Consider the following 18,289-nt stretch of genomic DNA (forward strand, 5'->3'; position numbering starts at 1 on the left):
TTGTTTTAAGGACATTACATCAGTTGGATCAGCCTGTAGTGTGGTTTTCCACTTTAATTTTGAGTGTGACTCCAAATCCAGACCTCCATGGGTTGATAAATCTGATTTCCATTGATAATTTTTGTGTGATTTTGTCAGCACATTCAACTATGTAAAGAAAAAAGTATTTAATAAGAATATTTCATTCATTCAGATCTAGGATGTGTTATTTTAGTGTTCCCTTTATTTTTTTGAGCAGTGTACATTTAAACCCTGTTTCTCACAATTCCTGGAATTTAGTTCTAGTAAAAATTCCATGTCTTAGGTCAGTTAGGATCACCACAGAATAATAGTAGAGAATGATTTATTTCAGCTTTTATTTATTTTTATTTCATCACATTTCCAAATGTTGTATTTGGTAGCATTGCCATTAAATTAGGTCAAACATTTCGGGTAGCCTTCCACAAGCTTCCCACAATAAATTGGGTGAATTTTGGCCCATTCCTTGAGGGCTCATCATGCAGGTGGTTGGAGGCTCAGCCTTCGGGTGGGCAGATACAAGAAATCATCATAAAAAAAAGCTTGATATATTGCATCCCTACACCTGCCAATGAACATTATTTGAAATGGGAATAGAGAGAACTGTGACTCGGTAAAGCACCTCCAGAACAAGATCTGTGAGAGTGGAACAGAACAGAACAGAATGATGGCTATTTTTAGAACCATTATAGACAGCCATCAGTACGCAAATGGTAATGGACAAAGCACAACGATCTCCTTCATGGTATTTTCTGTTATGGGCTGGGTCAGGTGATACCTGTTGCCAGGTGTACGGATGTGTAGCACATTGGATATATGACGCCACTGCCATTTATTTTAGTAAACCTAGATGTACACATTACTGATTTAGTTTTGCGTTAATAAGATCTGAGAGCGGTCAAACGGAGCCGTTGGTGATAGGTTTACAGGTATCCGCGACTTCACAAACCTTCATTCATCCCAGACTCACAACTCGGTGCAGAAGATAAATATATTGTGTCGTTTCCAGGTAGGTTATGAATGTGCACCGTCTTTTAACTGCCTATCACGAATTTAGTATCCCCAAAGAGATCCGAAATGGTGGATGATGAAGACGCAGGGTAAATGCATTTGAATTCAATCCCTTTTTGACACTACCCTTTTAGATTTGAACGAAACTTTACCTATTTGCCCATTGTATAATTGCTCAGAATGGGACTTGTTGGACCTGAATGCGAAAACATTCAAGAGATTAAGGTGCAGTAAATTGCTGCGGTCAAGTGAGCGAGCGTTCAAACCATCCGCTCTTCAGTTTCGACTGTATCGCGTATTTTATTTTGGGTAAACTGAGTCGGATGTACTCTCATGCACAGATGAAGACTATAGCTGTGAAGAATTCAAAGCAAAAACGTTTGAAGCACACTTATTCAGAATTCGTTTATGAAAATGATACCAACTCGTTTATTTCCTTTTCGCCTTATCAAACATTACAGTACTTTGATATCACGGGTAGAATGAGGATGATGTTACCCTAAAGGCGTCAGCATGCGTCAGTTCGGCTGGCTAGGCGAACCGAACGAGTGTGCAAGGACCTTTTCTTGGCAAACGAAAAAAGCTGCAATAGCACTGTGCCCAAGAACACCATGGTAACCTGCCTAAATGACTACCGACCCGTAGCACTCACGTCTGTAGGCATGAAGTGCTTTGAAAGGCTGGTCATGACTCACATCACCATTATCCCAGAAACCCTAGACCCACTCCAATTTGCATACCGCCCCAACAGGTAAACTGATGATGCAATCTCTTGCACTCCACACTGCCCTTTCACAACTGGACAAAGGAACATCTATGTGAGAATGCTATTCATTGACTGCAGTGAACTTTGAGCTAACATACTTTAATTCAATAGTAGATCACTAATCCATTGTCATTAACATTGCAAAGCATAACAAGTAATTCATTGTGTTCAAATTGAATTATATGGGTTAGAAGATGGACCCGCATAAGATGTCATTTCCATCCTCATACTTCTTAGCATGGTCTGCAAAGTGTAACCTTCTTCAGGAGAGACCAGCCATAAACAGACCCCTTTACAGCAGCAAGATGTCCAGTCCAGTAGTCATTCTATAGGGACTGCTGGAGTTGACCTTCTAAAGCTACCAGGTAACATTATAACATATCTCTTCTATCCAGGCAGCGGAACAGTGGGTCTGATGGACCAGGTTTCCCGGTCAGGGGTTGGCAGTGACGTCCCAGACGAGACCGCCCCCATGGGGGAGTACAGGTGGAGCTCTGAGGAACATGAGGTAAGATACAGAGCCCTTCAGTTGACCTGTCCGTGACTATCATGCACTTACCCCTACATTGTATAACATGTCATAAAGTCTGCTTGCTTGCTTGCCCACCCATACAAACATAAACACTGCATGATGACGATGTATCTTTAGTTCGGAATTATTGATGCTATGGTTTTTAGACCAATGATGTAATGACTACTAACTTCAAACTGCACTTGCACTGTAGCACTTTTGTACGTTGAATAGTTTTATTTAAAGATTGAGGATGATTTTCTCCTGATGTTGTATAATGTCTGTTTTTATGTGGTGAAGCCAAAGACATTTCCACAGTGTGGACTATAACGGTTCCTGCCCTCTAGTGGAGAAGACGTCCCATTACATTCTGCCCATTCTGCCATCTATTATGTTGACATCACTTCATCACATTTTGCTTTTGTTGTGATGTACTAGTGACAGTATACAAAGCTCATGAGCCAATACTGTTTTTCAGCTACATTAATGTTCAGTTCCTGGTCTTCTCTATTTACTGAATAGCGAGAGCGTATTGACCAACTGTCACTTTAATATATAAATATGTATATACACACTGAGTGTGCAAAACATTAGGAATGCTTTCCATGACATAGATTTCACCTGGTCAGGCTATGATCACTTATTGATGTAATTTTTAAAATCCTTTTCAATCAGTGTAGATGAAGGGGAGATTAAATAAGGATTTTCAATACTCGAGACATGGATTGTGTATGTGTGCCATTTAGATGGTGAATGGGCAAGACAAAATATTTAAGTGTCTTTGATCGGGGCATGGTAGTAGGTGCCAGGCACACCGGTTTGAGTGTGTCAAGAACTGCAACGCTGCTGGGTTTTTCCACGCTCAACAGTTTCCTAAGTGTATCAAGAATGGCCTATCACCCAAAGGACATCCAGCCAACTTGACACAACTGTGGGAAGTATTGGAGTCAACATGGGCCAGTATCCCGTTGTAGTCCATGCCCTGATTAATTGAGACTGTTCTGAGAGCAAAAGGGGGTGCAACTCAATATTAGGAAGGTGTTTCTGATGTTCTGTCCACTCAATCTGCTTTCAGAAAGTATTCAAACCCCTTGACTTTTCCACATTGTTGTGTTACAGCCTGAATTTAAAATGGATTAAATTGAGATTGTGTGTCATTGGCCTGCACACAATACCCCATAATGTCAAAGTGGTATTTAATTATTATTATTATTATTATTATTATTTTTTTACAAATGAATAAAAAACAAAAATCTGAAATTTCTTGAGTCAAGTTCAGGAGTACTAATATGCTTAACAAGTCATATAATAAGTTGCATGGACTGTGTTTAACATGATTTCTGAATGACTACCTTGTCTCTGTAGCCCAAACATACAATTACCTGTAATGTCCCTCAGTCGAGAAAGTGCATTTCAAAGACCGATTCAACCACAGCATTCCAGGTGAAGCTGGTTGAGGGAATGCCAAGAGTCTACAAAGCTGTCATCAAGGCAAAAGTTGGCTACATTGAAGAATCTAAAAAATATTTTGATTTAACACTTTTTTTGCTTACTACAAGATTCCATGTGTGTTATTTCATGGTTTTGATGTCTTCACTATTATTCTACGATGTAGAAAATTGTAAAAATAAAGATAAACCCTTGAATGAGTAGGTGTGTCCTAACTTTTGACTGGTACTGTAGCTTGAACACAACTTAGCCCTTACTGGATGAAATATTACCACTACCTTTTCAAAACCATGTCAATCTTTATTTCCCAAACACAGTTCAACAGTGACAATCACCTTTTTTTAACACAGGCTTAACACCTAACAAACACTTTGACTGGTACTGTATGAAGAAAAAACTGAATGCAGCAGTTTTAGTCAGCATGACCTCTGTACTATAGAAATTACTATTGAAATGAGCTTTGTTATTATACATCAATCAGATGTCTGACCCTCAGGGCCAGTGTCTGGCCGCCCCCCAAGCCCTGCCTGCCCCCACCTACAAACAGAGAGTTGAGGAGTTCAAGAAGCTGTTCAGAGAACTGCCTGAGTCAGAGAGACTCATCATGGGTGAGTTACGTGTCTGTGTGGGTGTGAGAGAGAAATGGGGAGAGAGAGGCCCCATCCAGAAATGGACCCTAATAATATTTATAATAATTTATTATTATTATTATTATTATCATCTCTTAAAAACAAAAGATTGGCACCTCTCTCACCTGCATATACCAGCACACCTGTACTATACTTACCTGTGTCAAGGTGCGTCCCGTGTCTTTCCCCAGACTATACCTGTGCCCTCCAGAGAGACATCCTACTGCAGGGACGCCTCTACCTGTCAGAGAACTGGCTCTGTTTCTATAGCAATGTGTTTCGGGGGACAAAGGTGAGCTCACACATGGGGGAGAGATGGAAAATAGGAGTTTTCTGTCTTGGTGATTAATTAATCAGATCGTGATATGCTGTAAATGTGTGTGTGTATTGCATTATTCTGGTCGTGTTAAATGTGGTCTGTGTTATCTGGTTTTATACGGTGATATACTGTATTTAGAGTGATGGGCCAATGCGGTTTCTCTCTGAACATTCATGGAGCGCCACCTTCTCCTCAATAGCCATTGCTAAGTGATAATTAACGTTTCTGCTTTGTGCTGTTTACTGCTGACCGTTTTCACAGTGAAAGCAGATGTGCAATTTGTTGACTTGGATACACATTATCCCCAAAACGAATCAATAAAAATGTCTGTTAAATTCCCTGCTCTATTTAGCTTGTTTACAGTGGGTCATTTCATAGGGAACTGTCAGAGGCGCTCTCGTATTGTTACATCACAAACATGTAGAGAATAAAGGTGCCAACATGGCAGCTGTTCAAAAAGTTGGCAGAACTCTCTTAATATATGGCTCTGGTCATAGATAGCCTTGACTCTGGAAGTCATCACTGTGCTATATTGTCGTAGATAGCCTTGACTCTGGAAGTCATCACTGTGCTATATTGTCGTAGATAGCCTTGACTCTGGAGGTCATCACTGTGCTATATTGTCGTAGATAGCCTTGACTCTGGAGGTCATCACTGTGCTATATTGTCGTAGATAGCCTTGACTCTGGAGGTCATCACTGTGCTATATTGTCGTAGATAGCCTTGACTCTGGAGGTCATCACTGTGCTATATTGTCGTAGATAGCCTTGACTCTGGAGGTCATCACTGTGCTATATTGTCGTAGATAGCCTTGACTCTGGAGGTCATCACTGTGCTATATTGTCGTAGATAGCCTTGACTCTGGAGGTCATCACTGTGCTATATTGTCGTAGATAGCCTTGACTCTGGAGGTCATCACTGTGCTATATTGTCGTAGATAGCCTTGACTCTGGAGGTCATCACTGTGCTATATTGTCGTAGATAGCCTTGACTCTGGAGGTCATCACTGTGCTATATTGTCGTAGATAGCCTTGACTCTGGAAGTCATCACTGTGCTATATTGTCGTAGATAGCCTTGACTCTGGAAGTCATCACTGTCCTATATTGTCGTAGATAGCCTTGACTCTGAGGGACATCAAGGCCATGTACAGAGAGAAGACGGCACGGCTGATCCCCAACGCCATACAGATCTGCACAGACTCAGAGAAGGTACAGTATAGTCACTCAAACACCACCTGGGTTCTGTTTAATATCCCTGGACAGTTGCACTAACGCCCTGGACCAGACCTAAGAGACTCTGTGCTTTTAATGGTTTAACCCCTCAGGAGTAGGCCTACAGCTGCAGCACTGACAAAATAACATGTTACTCATCCCTTCTGTCTGTCCTAAATGCAAACCAATGGATGGTTATCACTGCAATAATATTAACACGCTTCTGTCTGCCCTAAATGTAAACCAATGGATGGTTATCACTGCAATAATATTAACACGCTTCTGTCGCTCTCTTCCCTACAGTTGTTCTTCACTTCCTTCTCAGCCAGAGAGAAGAGTTACCAGGGAGTGTTCCGGATGTGGCAGAACACACTGATGGACAAGGTGAGGCACAGTTCAGTGACTTCATAACTTCACTCACTGGGCCTGCATCCCAAATGCCACCCTATTACCCATAAAGTCCACAATGTTTTTATATTTACATTTTTTATTGAACCTTTATTTCGGTTAAGAACAAGTTCTTATTTACAATGTTGGCCTACCAAAAGACAAAAGGCCTCCTGCGGGGACGGGGACTGGGATTAAAGAAGGGCATTTATATGACAAGGATATTTATATGAACAGTAGGAGTTACGCTATGCACAGATCCAGGATCGTCTTCCCCTCACTCAATCCTACTCTTGCTAATAAGGAAATAATAGGACAATAGTACGGTAATAAGCTAAACGGGGTCTACTCCTCCGTCCTCCCTCCTTTTGAAAAAGGTGAAATGAGAGGAAATGTGGAAACAAATGCACTTGTATGAAATGACGTTTGCAGGGGTGGAGTACCTAATGAAATGTGTAGGGTAGTACAAAGACATGTAGCTAGTTGCGACTTTTTATATATTTATTTTTTATTTTTCACCCCTTTTTCTCCCCAATTTCGTGGTATCAAATTGGTAGTAGTTACAGTCTTGTCTCATCGCTGCAACTCCCGTACGGACTCGGGAGAGGCGAAGATCGAGAGCCATGCGTCCTCCGAAACACAACACAACCCAACCAAGCCGCACAATGTGTCGGCGGAAACACAGTACACCTGGCGACCTTGTCAGCATGCACTGTGCCCGGCCCGCCACAGGAGTCGCTAGTGCGCAATGAGAGCCAAACCCTCCCCTAACCTGGACGACGCTGGGCCAAACCCTCCCCTAACCTGGACGACGCTGGGCCAAACCCTCCCCTAACCTGGACGACGCTGGGCCAATTGTGCACCGCCCCATGCGTCTCCCGGTCGCGGCCGGCTGCAACAGAGCCTGGACTCAAACCCAGAATCTCTAGTGGCACAGCAGGCACTGCGGTGCAGTGCCTTAGACCACTGCGGCACTCGGGAGGCCTAGTTGTGACATTTTATAGATAAAAAGATAAGTAGCATATCGTTTTTAAATATGTGCATGCTTTTCTCCTCCGAGTAAACCGCTGATTCAAAGGGGTTGTGGCAGATCTCTAAACTCTTCCGCAAAGGACTCCGGTAGAATACTCCTGTGCTTCCTCAGCGGGAGGAAGCGCCTCCGTTCACCTACTAACTAATTGACACTCTCCTCGACCACTTATCGGTTTCCGGGTCACGGAGGAGAGAGGACGGAGGAGTCGAGGAAAGGACGGTATTTTGCCCAAATGAGAATATCTCATCGAATGGCTCTGGGAGAATCTTTATTGTATACTCCTCGCGTCCCCTCTCCTCGCCTCCTTCTCAAAACCCATTGGATGGAAAAGCCAGAGGTCCCATACCCACTGACCTTCTCCTCCAATGGGTGTTGAGAAGGAGGTGTGGAGGGAGGACCTGAGGAGTATGCAATTGAGATTCTCACATTGATCCAGTTGCATGGACGCCAACTACTAGATAACCAGGTAGTATCAATGGTGATGGTTATCATAGCTCTAGTCTGTCATTTCATGCAACCTATCCAGATTTTTATGTAGTATGCAAGGCTTCTGTGACTTTACCCTGGTTGGCTGTTCTTATCTAATCAGTCCTGGGTAAACACCATGCCCCCCAGACTGGCCCCATGTCCCTAAACGAGGTTCCCATGGCATTCCGTTCTTATGTTGTATATGAGGGGAAGTGGCAGGCTGAATATTCATAATGTTTTGTTTCTTATAACATACTAGCTCTTTTGATAGCAAAGTTGAGATAAAAGTAAATCATATTAGGACCTAGAATGAATGCAATGTATAGGGGCAACTAGTGCAATATGGAAGACTGTGGATCAAGGGAATGAAGCTGTCAAATCAACCCCACAATAACACTGGTGTGGCTCGGGAGTTAGCGAATGAAGGTAAGGTTCAATGACCCCTCAAAGGTGTGGCTAGGAAGATTAATTTGCACAAGACACACACCCTGCCCCCGAGAAAGCGCTGTCGTTTCGTTACCTCGCCATTCTTCAGGGCAACAGATCTCATTTCCGTTGCCACTGAACGTTCACGAGGTTGGCATCTAATAGAGCTTTTATCGAAGCTATCTATCTTTCTATAAATGGGCGGAGCACTCTTGTTCCTGTTGTTGGGCAAAGCGCCTAACTTCCTGATTGCTTTGTGACGGCGCACAGGTTATAGTTAAGTCCAGCTACCAGGCAGGTATACGTAACAACTGTTGGGAAAGAGCGAAATAGCTACAAAGTAAGTAAAACAACCTTTAATTACTTGATTGGCAGCAAGTGACAGATTTTGATCGAAATTATGATTAGCTGTGCAGAGTTTGGAATTAGGCTAAGGAAACCGTGGTTCCATATGGCTGCTTTCTTGACTAGAGTCTGTTTTATGGGAAATACTATTCAATTGTTTTCTTTTGACTCGTAAGTGATCAACGATTGTTCAATCTCTCAAATGATTTTTAAAGTAATTTACATGTTCTTATTACTCACCCCTTTCCCCCAATCACGTATATATATATTTTTAAATAACTTGTTGTTTTCTTTTTTTGGGGGGCATCATGGTGTCCATAAACATGATGTTTTGTAGCTATTAGTCAATAGCTACAGTGTGCAATTTCACTATGAGCAAGGTACCAGACATATTTTTTTGTCAGTTCTTTATAAAAACCTGTCTGGTCATAATTTAATTCCAATCAAAGGTGGCGCTAAATGTAATCCACACTGCATGTATTGTTTTGTTTTTGAATCTCCGGACATCAGTGTGGTTGAGTAAGGAGCAGGTTAGGGCTGTTTTGTTTCATTGAAACTAATACACTGGAGGCGGTGTGATATTCATGCACAGGTGGAAGATAGTTATCATGTTACAGGAAGCCAGACAGAGGAATTCATCCTTATCATTTTTATTTTGATTGAGCTTTCGCACGTTATAACCTACAAAAAGCTGATTGGTGGTGACACTACCAGGAAAGTTGTTGCTTTTCCATAATAACAGAAATCTTTTCAAGTGCCACTGTTTGCTGTGTACCAAGCTCCTCTCCCTCTCTCCTAGCCACTGAGTAGTTTGGCGCTGTGGCAGATGGTCAAGCAGCACTATGGCAATGACCTGGGCCTGAGGATTGTAGAGAGAGAAAGTCTACAGACATCAGCAGAATCAACCACGCAGAAACACACCAGGTGAGGATGACCACTCACACACACCTGGATCTCTCTCTCGGACTGCACAAAGAACATCATGCACTCACCTACATCTGTCTAACTGACACATTTCTTCAACCTGTTTACCCACCTGGTCCGTGGCAGCATGACCGTGAGGCCTGGTGGAGAGGACTCTGGGAGGCCGTCTACTCTGCGTCTCCAGCCGGGGGATCAGGGCTCCTGTGAGCCCACTGCGCCCCAGGGAGAGGACCTACCCTCACCCCTCGGACAGAGCTCCATCAACTCAGGAAACACGGTACGACACCTCTTTGAAGTCACATAGATCACATCATTACTCTTTTTGTTGACAAAGCCCTGCTCCACAAACTTCAGACTAATCTAACATCACTGTTAATATTTAAAATGACAAGTTATCAAGCCCGTTCACAGCGTTGGTTAACTCTGGAGATTCCTTTGGTGTCTAGAGAATTAGGTAAATCAGCCTATAATTTCCTTGCACCTTTCGTGTGGAATGATCTACAATACAGTATAAAATTGGAGAAATTGGTGCCTCTGGGGTGTTTCAAAAGGTTGTTAAAGGATCTTTTTACTGAAGAATGTGATTGTGTTTTGCTTGTTGTGTATAATATAAATGTGTAGCTTAATGTGATTAATTGTATTTTCATGTAGTATTGTGGTGCTATACAGGCCTCATCTGGAAAATAGACCTCTGTCTCAGCATTGACTCCCTGTCAAAATAAAGTTTAAATACAAATTCTCACACAAGGCTTGGATGATATCAAGTATTTGCCTTAGAGTCATGTCTCCACATATTCTCTTCATTGTCTAATGAGTATTGCAAGTGAATGACCAGTCAGATTGATGGCATTTATAGCAAGGCTTCCATAGTCAGGGAAGAGTGACATTGCCATTGTGTGTCCTACAGGATGATGCTTGCAGCACCTCGTCTCGGTGCACTCCTGACCCGTCCCTGGACCGCTCTGCCCCGGAGAGGGTCTCCAAGTGCTCTGAGCTCTCTCTGAACCTCAACTCTAACTTGGACCGCTTCTCTGAAAAGAGCGGCTCGGAGAGTGCAGAGGAGGGTGAGAATTAACCCCCACTGTATGTTCATTGGTTCTACCCAACAGGCATGTGCGTGGTAGTACTATTGACCCCCAAATGTGTTTGTTAAATGCATGCTACTTTAAAGTGATTGATTGTTTTTGTTTTATGCTAGTGACCTGTTAAATGTGTTTGTAGAGGCATCCCTCTGAGATCATGCTGACCCCTCCCCCATCTTTCTCCCTGCCTCTCCTGTAGAGGAGAGGGGGAGTGTCTCCCAGCAGCATGGCAGGCTCTATGTGAACACAGTCTTCAACATCAGTGCAGAAAAGATGTTTGAACTGCTCTTTACCGAATCCCACTTCATACGAAGATTCATGAACGCCAGGAAGATCACCAGTGAGTCATCTCCACATCCACCCTGTTATAAGCCACTGTCCTCTCCTCTGATTAAGACGGACTTGTCCTCACAAGCTATTTTTAAATGCGACTATCCGAGCATTGTTCTAATGTGGTACCAAATAAAGTAGTAGATGGGTTAACACAAAACACATGTGTGATTTTCGTCAGATGCCATCCTTACACGGTGGCAGAGTGACGCGTCTGGCTCCATGAAGAGGAGTCTCAACTACACCATCACCATCACCAACCCTCTGGTGGGCAAGTTCTCCACCGCCACGGAGAACCAGGTGAGCCCAGGTCTGCACTGCGCGTGGCGGGTTTTTAGTAGTGTGTGTGTGTGTGTGCAGGTGTGTGGAATGTCTTTTCTCCAGAGTGTGTGTAACTCCTATGTTGTCCTGTCAGATCCTGTACAAGGAGTTCAGGGAAGGTCAGTACTACCTCGTCGACTCGGAGGTCTACACACACGACGTCCCGTACCACGACTACTTCTACACTCAGAACCGCTACTGTATCATCCGCCATTCCAAACGCAAATGTCGACTCAGGTGAGCAGCAGAGACATCACAGCCTTTCGACATTGTTATCTGCTCAGTTTACTTTAGGGTAAAGACTTTCAGGGTATTGCGGTTGAGCTTCTCGCTGCGCTCACGGTCTCTTTGTTCAGTGCGATGTGCCTCTTACATGGTTTTTGTGTGTCAAAGTCTAATCAATATCCCCTAGGAAAGGTCAATTCACTTCCAACTATTGCGGGCCGGTGTATTGTTGGTTCCCTTCTCCCTGGTAGGTTTTGGTCACAGTGAAAATCAGCAGTGCTGTCTGTACAGCCCTCCAGGACATTTTCCAGCTTTGTTGGAGTCATTCCTCTAGTGGCATAAAGCCTCCTCATTCTCATATCCCAGGTCTGTGACTTCATAGCACTTATTTGCTGTGTCCAGCAGTTGACAGACTTATTTTAATAAATACTAAATGTTTGGTACTTCAGAGTTTGTGGTTACTAATTACCCATTACAGAATGTGAATATAGATCATTTGATTACTATTCAATTACAACTGTAGAGTTGATGTGCTGGTGTTGTGTGTTTAGGGTGTACACTGATGTGAAGTATAAGAAGCAGCCGTGGGGGCTGGTCAAGTCCTTCATTACCAAGAACTCCTGGAGTGGCCTGGAGGACTACTTCAGACACCTGGGTGGGCAGTAGGCTGCTGCAGCCCTGGAGATCTCTTCACCCTTCTCTCTATCTCTCTTTCCACTCCATCTTTTACAATATCTTGTCTTGTCCCCTCTTTCTCTGTAGTTCTTCAATTCTCTCCTCCTTGTTTGGCTGATCTCTGAGTGTATCTTCCTCTGAGAGCCTGTCTTCTTGCCTCCCCACTTCTCAATCTCCAATTAGTCTCTCTGCCTGTGAGTGTTGGGTTAGGCCCATGCTCTCTTTGTGTGTTGGTGCTTCACTGGTTTCTGTCCAGCTCCCTCTCTCCTATATTGTATAACGACCAATCTCCCTACCCTTCATCTGCTCTGCTCTTCTCTTACTCACCCTCTCCAGTCTCGTTAGATTAGATCTGAATCAGAGCCCTGCACTCACACTGACAGTCCAACTCTCCTCATGAGATGTCGATTATCACCCAACCTCCCTACAGTCTGCACGGCAGTCCTCTCTACATCACCCCTACCACTTCTAGTCATCTATTGACCCCTGTCTTCCAAGCCATTTGACCCAACTTTTCCTTTGACCCTATGTCATCACAGAATCTGAGCTGATGGAAGAGGAGGCGGAGCTGAACCAGGGATGCGGAGACCCCGGTAAGATGATTGGCGGGTTGCATCATTGGCGGAGGAGGACATTCAGTCGGACACTACAGGAGCACCTGAAGCCCAGCAAGCAATACGAGCCTGACCTAGACCCTGACAGAGAGGGCAAGACAGGTACATACATGTTCTGTCTATTTAACAACCATCTTCTGACACATGGATAACATTACATGTACTATATGAGTGAATTGCACAAACAGTCAATCAGTCCAATGACCTACAATAGACACACAGTCAAATGTCTTCCCTTCAATCTGTTCCGCTCTCTCCCGGTTGTCAGATCCCATAGATATGAAGGGTCCACCTCGATGGAACATCTCTACCATCATAGCTGGGATGAGCATCATGTAAGTCTATACCACCAGTCAACACTCAAACGGTATAGCTGTAAATCATCATGAACCTTTTCTATTGTTTGTGTACTTTCTTCAAATCAAATGTTATTTGTCACCTGCGCCAAATACAACAGGTGTAGACCTTAGTGAAATTCTTACTTACAAGCCCTTAACCAACAATGCAGTTTAAAAAGAAAATACCTAATAAGAAATAAAAGTAACAAATCATTAGAGAGCAGCAGTAAAATAACAATAGTGAGGCTATATACAGGGGGTACCAGTACAGAGTCAATGTGCGGAGGCACCGGTTAGTCGAGGTAATATGTAGGGATGCATGATATATCGGTGAACATATCGGAATCGGCAGATATGAGCTAAAATGCCAAACATCGGTATTGGCCGATGTTGTTTAACGCCCCGATGTGCAAAACCAATGACTAAACTGACGTGCATACCCAAATAACATAGGTACATGACGTACATAGGTACATGACGTGCATACCCAAATAACATAGGTACATGACGCAATGACGCCACGTAAAATTTTTGCGCTATATGTGCAACACAGCATTCCTAAACTAGCCCACAATGTCTGCTGTGTGGGTCGAGCAGTTATTTGAAAGAGTAACAAAATTTCAGCGAGACAACTCAAAGCGAAATCCATTAAAGCCAAGATAATGGTATTCATTATCCTTGACTATCAACCGTTCTCTGTTGTGGGTGATGTTGGCTTTCGCCGACTGGTCGAGTGCCAGTACACACTACCAAGTGCGCTATTTTTCAGACGTTGCCCTACCAGAGTTACACAGTAATAACGTCACTGCTATTAGCTTCATGACATACATACTATGGAATACCGTTTGGGTTTTTGCGTGTCAAAGCTGTACAAAAAAGTCTGCCAACACCAGCCACGAACGATATCTTTACAATACCGCGTTGGTAATAAAGCATCATTTGTTCGACCGAAACTTCTGGGGTAGCTAGCTTTAGCTTGGTACCTAGCTAGCACCAATACAACCAGCCTGAAAACAATGACCAGTAGAACCTGCAGTCATTTTCATTATTCTTAACAATGATTTAGGAATCCTTGTGAGTAAGTATTAGCTAGGTTGCCACTTGTTGTTCGCTATAAGCAGCCAGCTAGATTCATCTGGCTAGTGAGGCTCTACCGCACCGGGTTATGTGTTGTGAAGCTATTCACAGTAAGGATTAGGCACAATAGTGGAATTTGCGATTTGCCTTCCAAATAAGTGTCATTGACAGTAATCAAAATGAATACATACTTTTATTTTGAAGTCTAACTGCAAAGTCCACTATTGTGGCTAGCTTTATATAGTTTGGTCCGACCACCATGAATCAAATAAGAACTGTCTTATAAATTAGGGTTATTTTAGATGATGACACCTAGCTATGTAGTTAGCTAGCTAACTATAGCTACTGAAACAGATGTCGTGTTATTTGACATAACTCAAACGGCGTTCCATGAAATCCTGGTTGAGAATTAAATGACTAAACAACGAAACAGCACAGCAAGTAAGTGAAATAGGTTTTGATGATGTTTTACTGGTAATGGGGACATACGTAAATGCCAACAAAATAACTTTTTGGTCAGTGTGGTGTGTGTAACCTGTTATTTATCTAGGCAAGTCAGTAAAGAACAAATTCTTATTTACAATGATGGCCCGGACGATGCTGGGCTAATTATGCGCCACACTATGGGACTCCCAATCACGGCCGGATGTGATACAGCCTGGCTTCGAACCAGGGACTGTAGTGACGCCTCTTGCACTGAGATGTAGTGCCTTAGACCGCTGCATCTGTGTGTGTGTGTTAACTATTTAATTGTACTAGAATGCTTAAAAGGCTGCTAAAATTGTAAATATCTGTATCGTTTTTTTTGGCAAGGAACATATTCGATATCGGTATCGGCCAAAAATGTAATATCGGTGCGTCACTAGTAATATGTACATGTAGGTAGAGTTATGCATAGTAAAGTGGCTATGCATAGATAATAACAACAGTAGCAGCAGTGTAAAAGAGAGGGGTGGGGGCAATGCAAATAGTCTGGGTAGCCTTTTGATTAGATGTTCAGGAGTCTTATGGCTTGGAGGTAGAAGCTGTTTAGAAGCCTCTTGGATCTAGACTTGGTCTCCTGTCCGGAGCCTGCAGCGACGGTCTCCTGTCCGGAGAGTAGTCTTATGGCTTGGAGGTAGAAGCTGTTTAGAAGCCTCTTGGACCTAGACTTGGCGCTCCGGTACCACTTGCTATGAGTACATTCTGCTTCATGAACTCAAACAGTACTTCGGTGCAGTATATTAGCCAGGTGTGTGTTGATCTTAGCCAGGTCATCAGAAACCTCACAGCCTCTTTCTTTGGCTGTGTGTTCCCAGTCTGCTGATCCTAACAGTACTGAACATGGGGCTGTTCTTTAAGCTGTGGGCCATGGAGGATGTGGCCAACCGCATGTACCTGAGCACCAAGCACCACCTCCGGGAGAGGACCGAGAGCAGGTAGGCTGCTGCACACCGGGTGAAGGCCTGCACTTTTCACATTACATTTGATATTTTAGTCATTTAGCAGACACTCTTATCCAGAGCGACTTAGTGTATTCATCTTAAGATAGCTAGGTGAGCCAACCACATGTCATAGTCAGTACATTTTTCCTCACTAAAGAAGCTATCAGCAAAGTCAGTGCTAGTAGGAAACGCCAGACAATCTATAACCTAAACTTAACCAAACACCTAACCCTAACAATTATAATAAATTAGAAAATAAATACAGTGTATCGGTTTGCAGGTGAGCCACGTCCCCTTAGCATGCATCCAAGTCAGGAAAAGCTTTCTTTCACCATTTCTTGGAGTAATCACTGATCTGACAGGATCGGGTTGTTGTGGAATTCTCTCTCTCGTCATGCTGACAGTCTGTCTCCTCAGTTTTGCCGCTGACTTCTTTCCCGAACCGGCCCCAACATACAGGACCAGAGAGGAGACTTTGCTGCTGAAAGCAGTGCTGCAGGACTCTATCAAGCTATTGGAGCAGGTCAGTCAAACGACCAGCTATGTTTGTGTTACAGGCTCCCGAATCCCTCCGGCAGGTGTTTGTGTCTGTACAGACAGTTTTTTCCCTCTCCTCTTTTCCCCATAGCTCCGCAGTTCTCTGTCGCTGCTTCAGCAGAAATTTGTAACGAACAGAACAGCAATTCTGCAGTGACACCGTCACACCTGGCGACCTCACTACGCCCTCTGAAGCCTGGGGTTGTAAAGGCTACAGGGACACGCCTCTGAGGACTCTCTCGTAACCAGGGGTGTTGCTAAAGGGACGACTCATGCACAGACTTGTTACTAAGAGCAACAATGGTTCAAGTCCCAGGGCCTTTAATAGTGTGGTACCAGGTAGATGGATGTTTTAATTTTTATTTAACTAGGCAAGTCAGTCAAGAACAAATTCTTATTAAAGTTCAACTGTCGGCACTGCGCTGTGGAGGAAGAAAATGGTTCCCAACCATCAGCAACACTGGGAGATGACTGGTGGACTGGGGTTTATGTGGGGTTCTGTTTTCAGTTTGGTAGTTCTTTATTCTTCCTTAATGTTGGTGCTGGGTTTATTGTGATTAAGTTAAAGTTCTACTGCATGCCTCACTGTGTACTGCGTACCCCTTTGATTGACAAGCCAATCACAGAAGATGTGAGCCAATGGCGTGATGAGCGCAGCAGATGAGAAACAATGTTTTGATAAAAATGAATGCCAATGTAAGGAATCCATGAAATATTTTTACTTTTTGCACAGTGCCTTGTGTACTTTTTATGGTTTTTAGATTCATTTAGATTGTTTTTCAATTAGAAGGCTTTTAGAAAGTAATTTTAATAATTTATTTGGATGCCCATGGGTTTCTGTTATTGTGAAAATGTGAATAAGTATGCAGTTGAGAAAAAAAGAAATGTTAGCCTTGGATGGTTTGTGATTTTTCAGCTGGTTTGTAGATGTACAGCAGACCTCAATATCAGGGTTGTGTTCAGAAGGCTGCAATGTTCTGAATGCTGTAGATATAAATGCCTTTTATAGACCTGTCATGAAACCTTATTCTACATGAGTTTGTTCTACATAATATATGTGTATCTGTAACGTTGCGCCCCACTGAACGTGACCCAGGTGAACTTTCCAGGAGCATTTGGTTAGAACCAAAACATCCCGATGTGAATAATACTGATTACATTTAGTTAATCTTGATAGCTGTTCCATGTAGGCTAAGGTATAGGGTTAGTGGCTGTTATGTAATTAATATTCCATCCACATGCCACACCCATTCAAGAAGCCACAGCACTAAAACGTTGCACTTCTGTTGTGTATGTCCACTATAAGAATGTGACCACCACAAGTTTAGTCTGGACTCTGAGTTGAATCCACACTAGTGCCTTGTTAACTTTGTTTGAATTGTTATTTTTGAATTGTTATTATTGTCAATTACAATTTACAATGACGAATGTTAATTTTGTGCAGCATATACAACTCATTTGTGTGTGTGTGGCTGAACAGCTTCAGACTGTATGTAACACCCATCCTTATTTTTAAAAATAAAAGCACAGGGATCTTCCTACTGTTGTTACATGGAATCAATGTGAACCATTGGATGTGAATAGTTTACACACACACACACACACATTGTATAATTTGTTTTCTATTTGTTGGCTATTTTGTACAGTTGTTAGACAAAGATGTAATGTATTGTTGCTTTGAATAAAGAAACACTTTCCAGCCACCTGTTGGTCTTGTCAATGTATTGTAAGATAAGGGGCATGTTGTGATCATGGCCAGGCTAAAAGCACTACAGTCAGCATAAGCCATCTTTCTACTTTTAACCTACTGTGTGAGTTTGAGGTTACGTCACTCTATCAGCACAAATGCCTGGTTGTAGTAAAACTATTAGACTTGTAACCAAGATGCAGTATATTTAGTTCCAGTAGTTGAGGAAAGTCCTTGTGTAAAACCACCCGCTGCCTTTAGAAATGTGTTGGCATCATTGCTGTGGCTGTTTAAATATACTCTGTCAGAAGAGACTAAACATACTGGGGAAGTAAATACTTTTGATCTTTGATCTTCTTTCCAGATCATAAAAAATCCACCATAGCTCAACACCTCACCAATGTCACAGAAAGGAGCCGTAGCTCTCCAGTTGATAGGCTATACTTTGCCAACAACTGATCTTTGACCTTTGCTGAAACAA

The 18,289-nt window shown here is 42.9% G+C and overlaps 1 protein-coding gene across 2 annotated transcripts; it reads left to right on the forward strand.

Moving 5' to 3' along the window:
- Positions 1-848: 848 nt before the first annotated feature.
- Positions 849-17,824, forward strand: LOC115104965 (protein Aster-C-like). Of its 2 annotated transcripts, none has more exons than XM_029626419.2 (18): positions 849-1,027; positions 2,191-2,303; positions 4,237-4,363; positions 4,576-4,676; positions 5,817-5,912; positions 6,219-6,299; positions 9,374-9,498; positions 9,625-9,775; positions 10,406-10,562; positions 10,780-10,920; positions 11,092-11,210; positions 11,326-11,468; positions 12,008-12,111; positions 12,671-12,847; positions 13,014-13,080; positions 15,459-15,578; positions 16,002-16,107; positions 16,213-17,824. In XM_029626419.2, exons 2-18 carry the CDS (start codon positions 2,211-2,213, stop codon positions 16,276-16,278), a joined length of 1,974 nt encoding a protein of 657 aa, XP_029482279.1. In that variant the 5' UTR covers positions 849-1,027; positions 2,191-2,210; the 3' UTR covers positions 16,279-17,824. The 2 variants fall into 2 exon arrangements, with proteins under 2 accessions (XP_029482279.1, XP_029482280.1); XM_029626420.2 differs by having other exon boundaries at positions 4,252-4,363.
- The last annotated feature ends 465 nt before the right edge of the window (positions 17,825-18,289 follow it).

Source organism: Oncorhynchus nerka, linkage group LG22 (genome assembly GCF_034236695.1).
Source record: "Oncorhynchus nerka isolate Pitt River linkage group LG22, Oner_Uvic_2.0, whole genome shotgun sequence".
Taxonomy (NCBI): Eukaryota; Metazoa; Chordata; class Actinopteri; order Salmoniformes; family Salmonidae; genus Oncorhynchus; species Oncorhynchus nerka.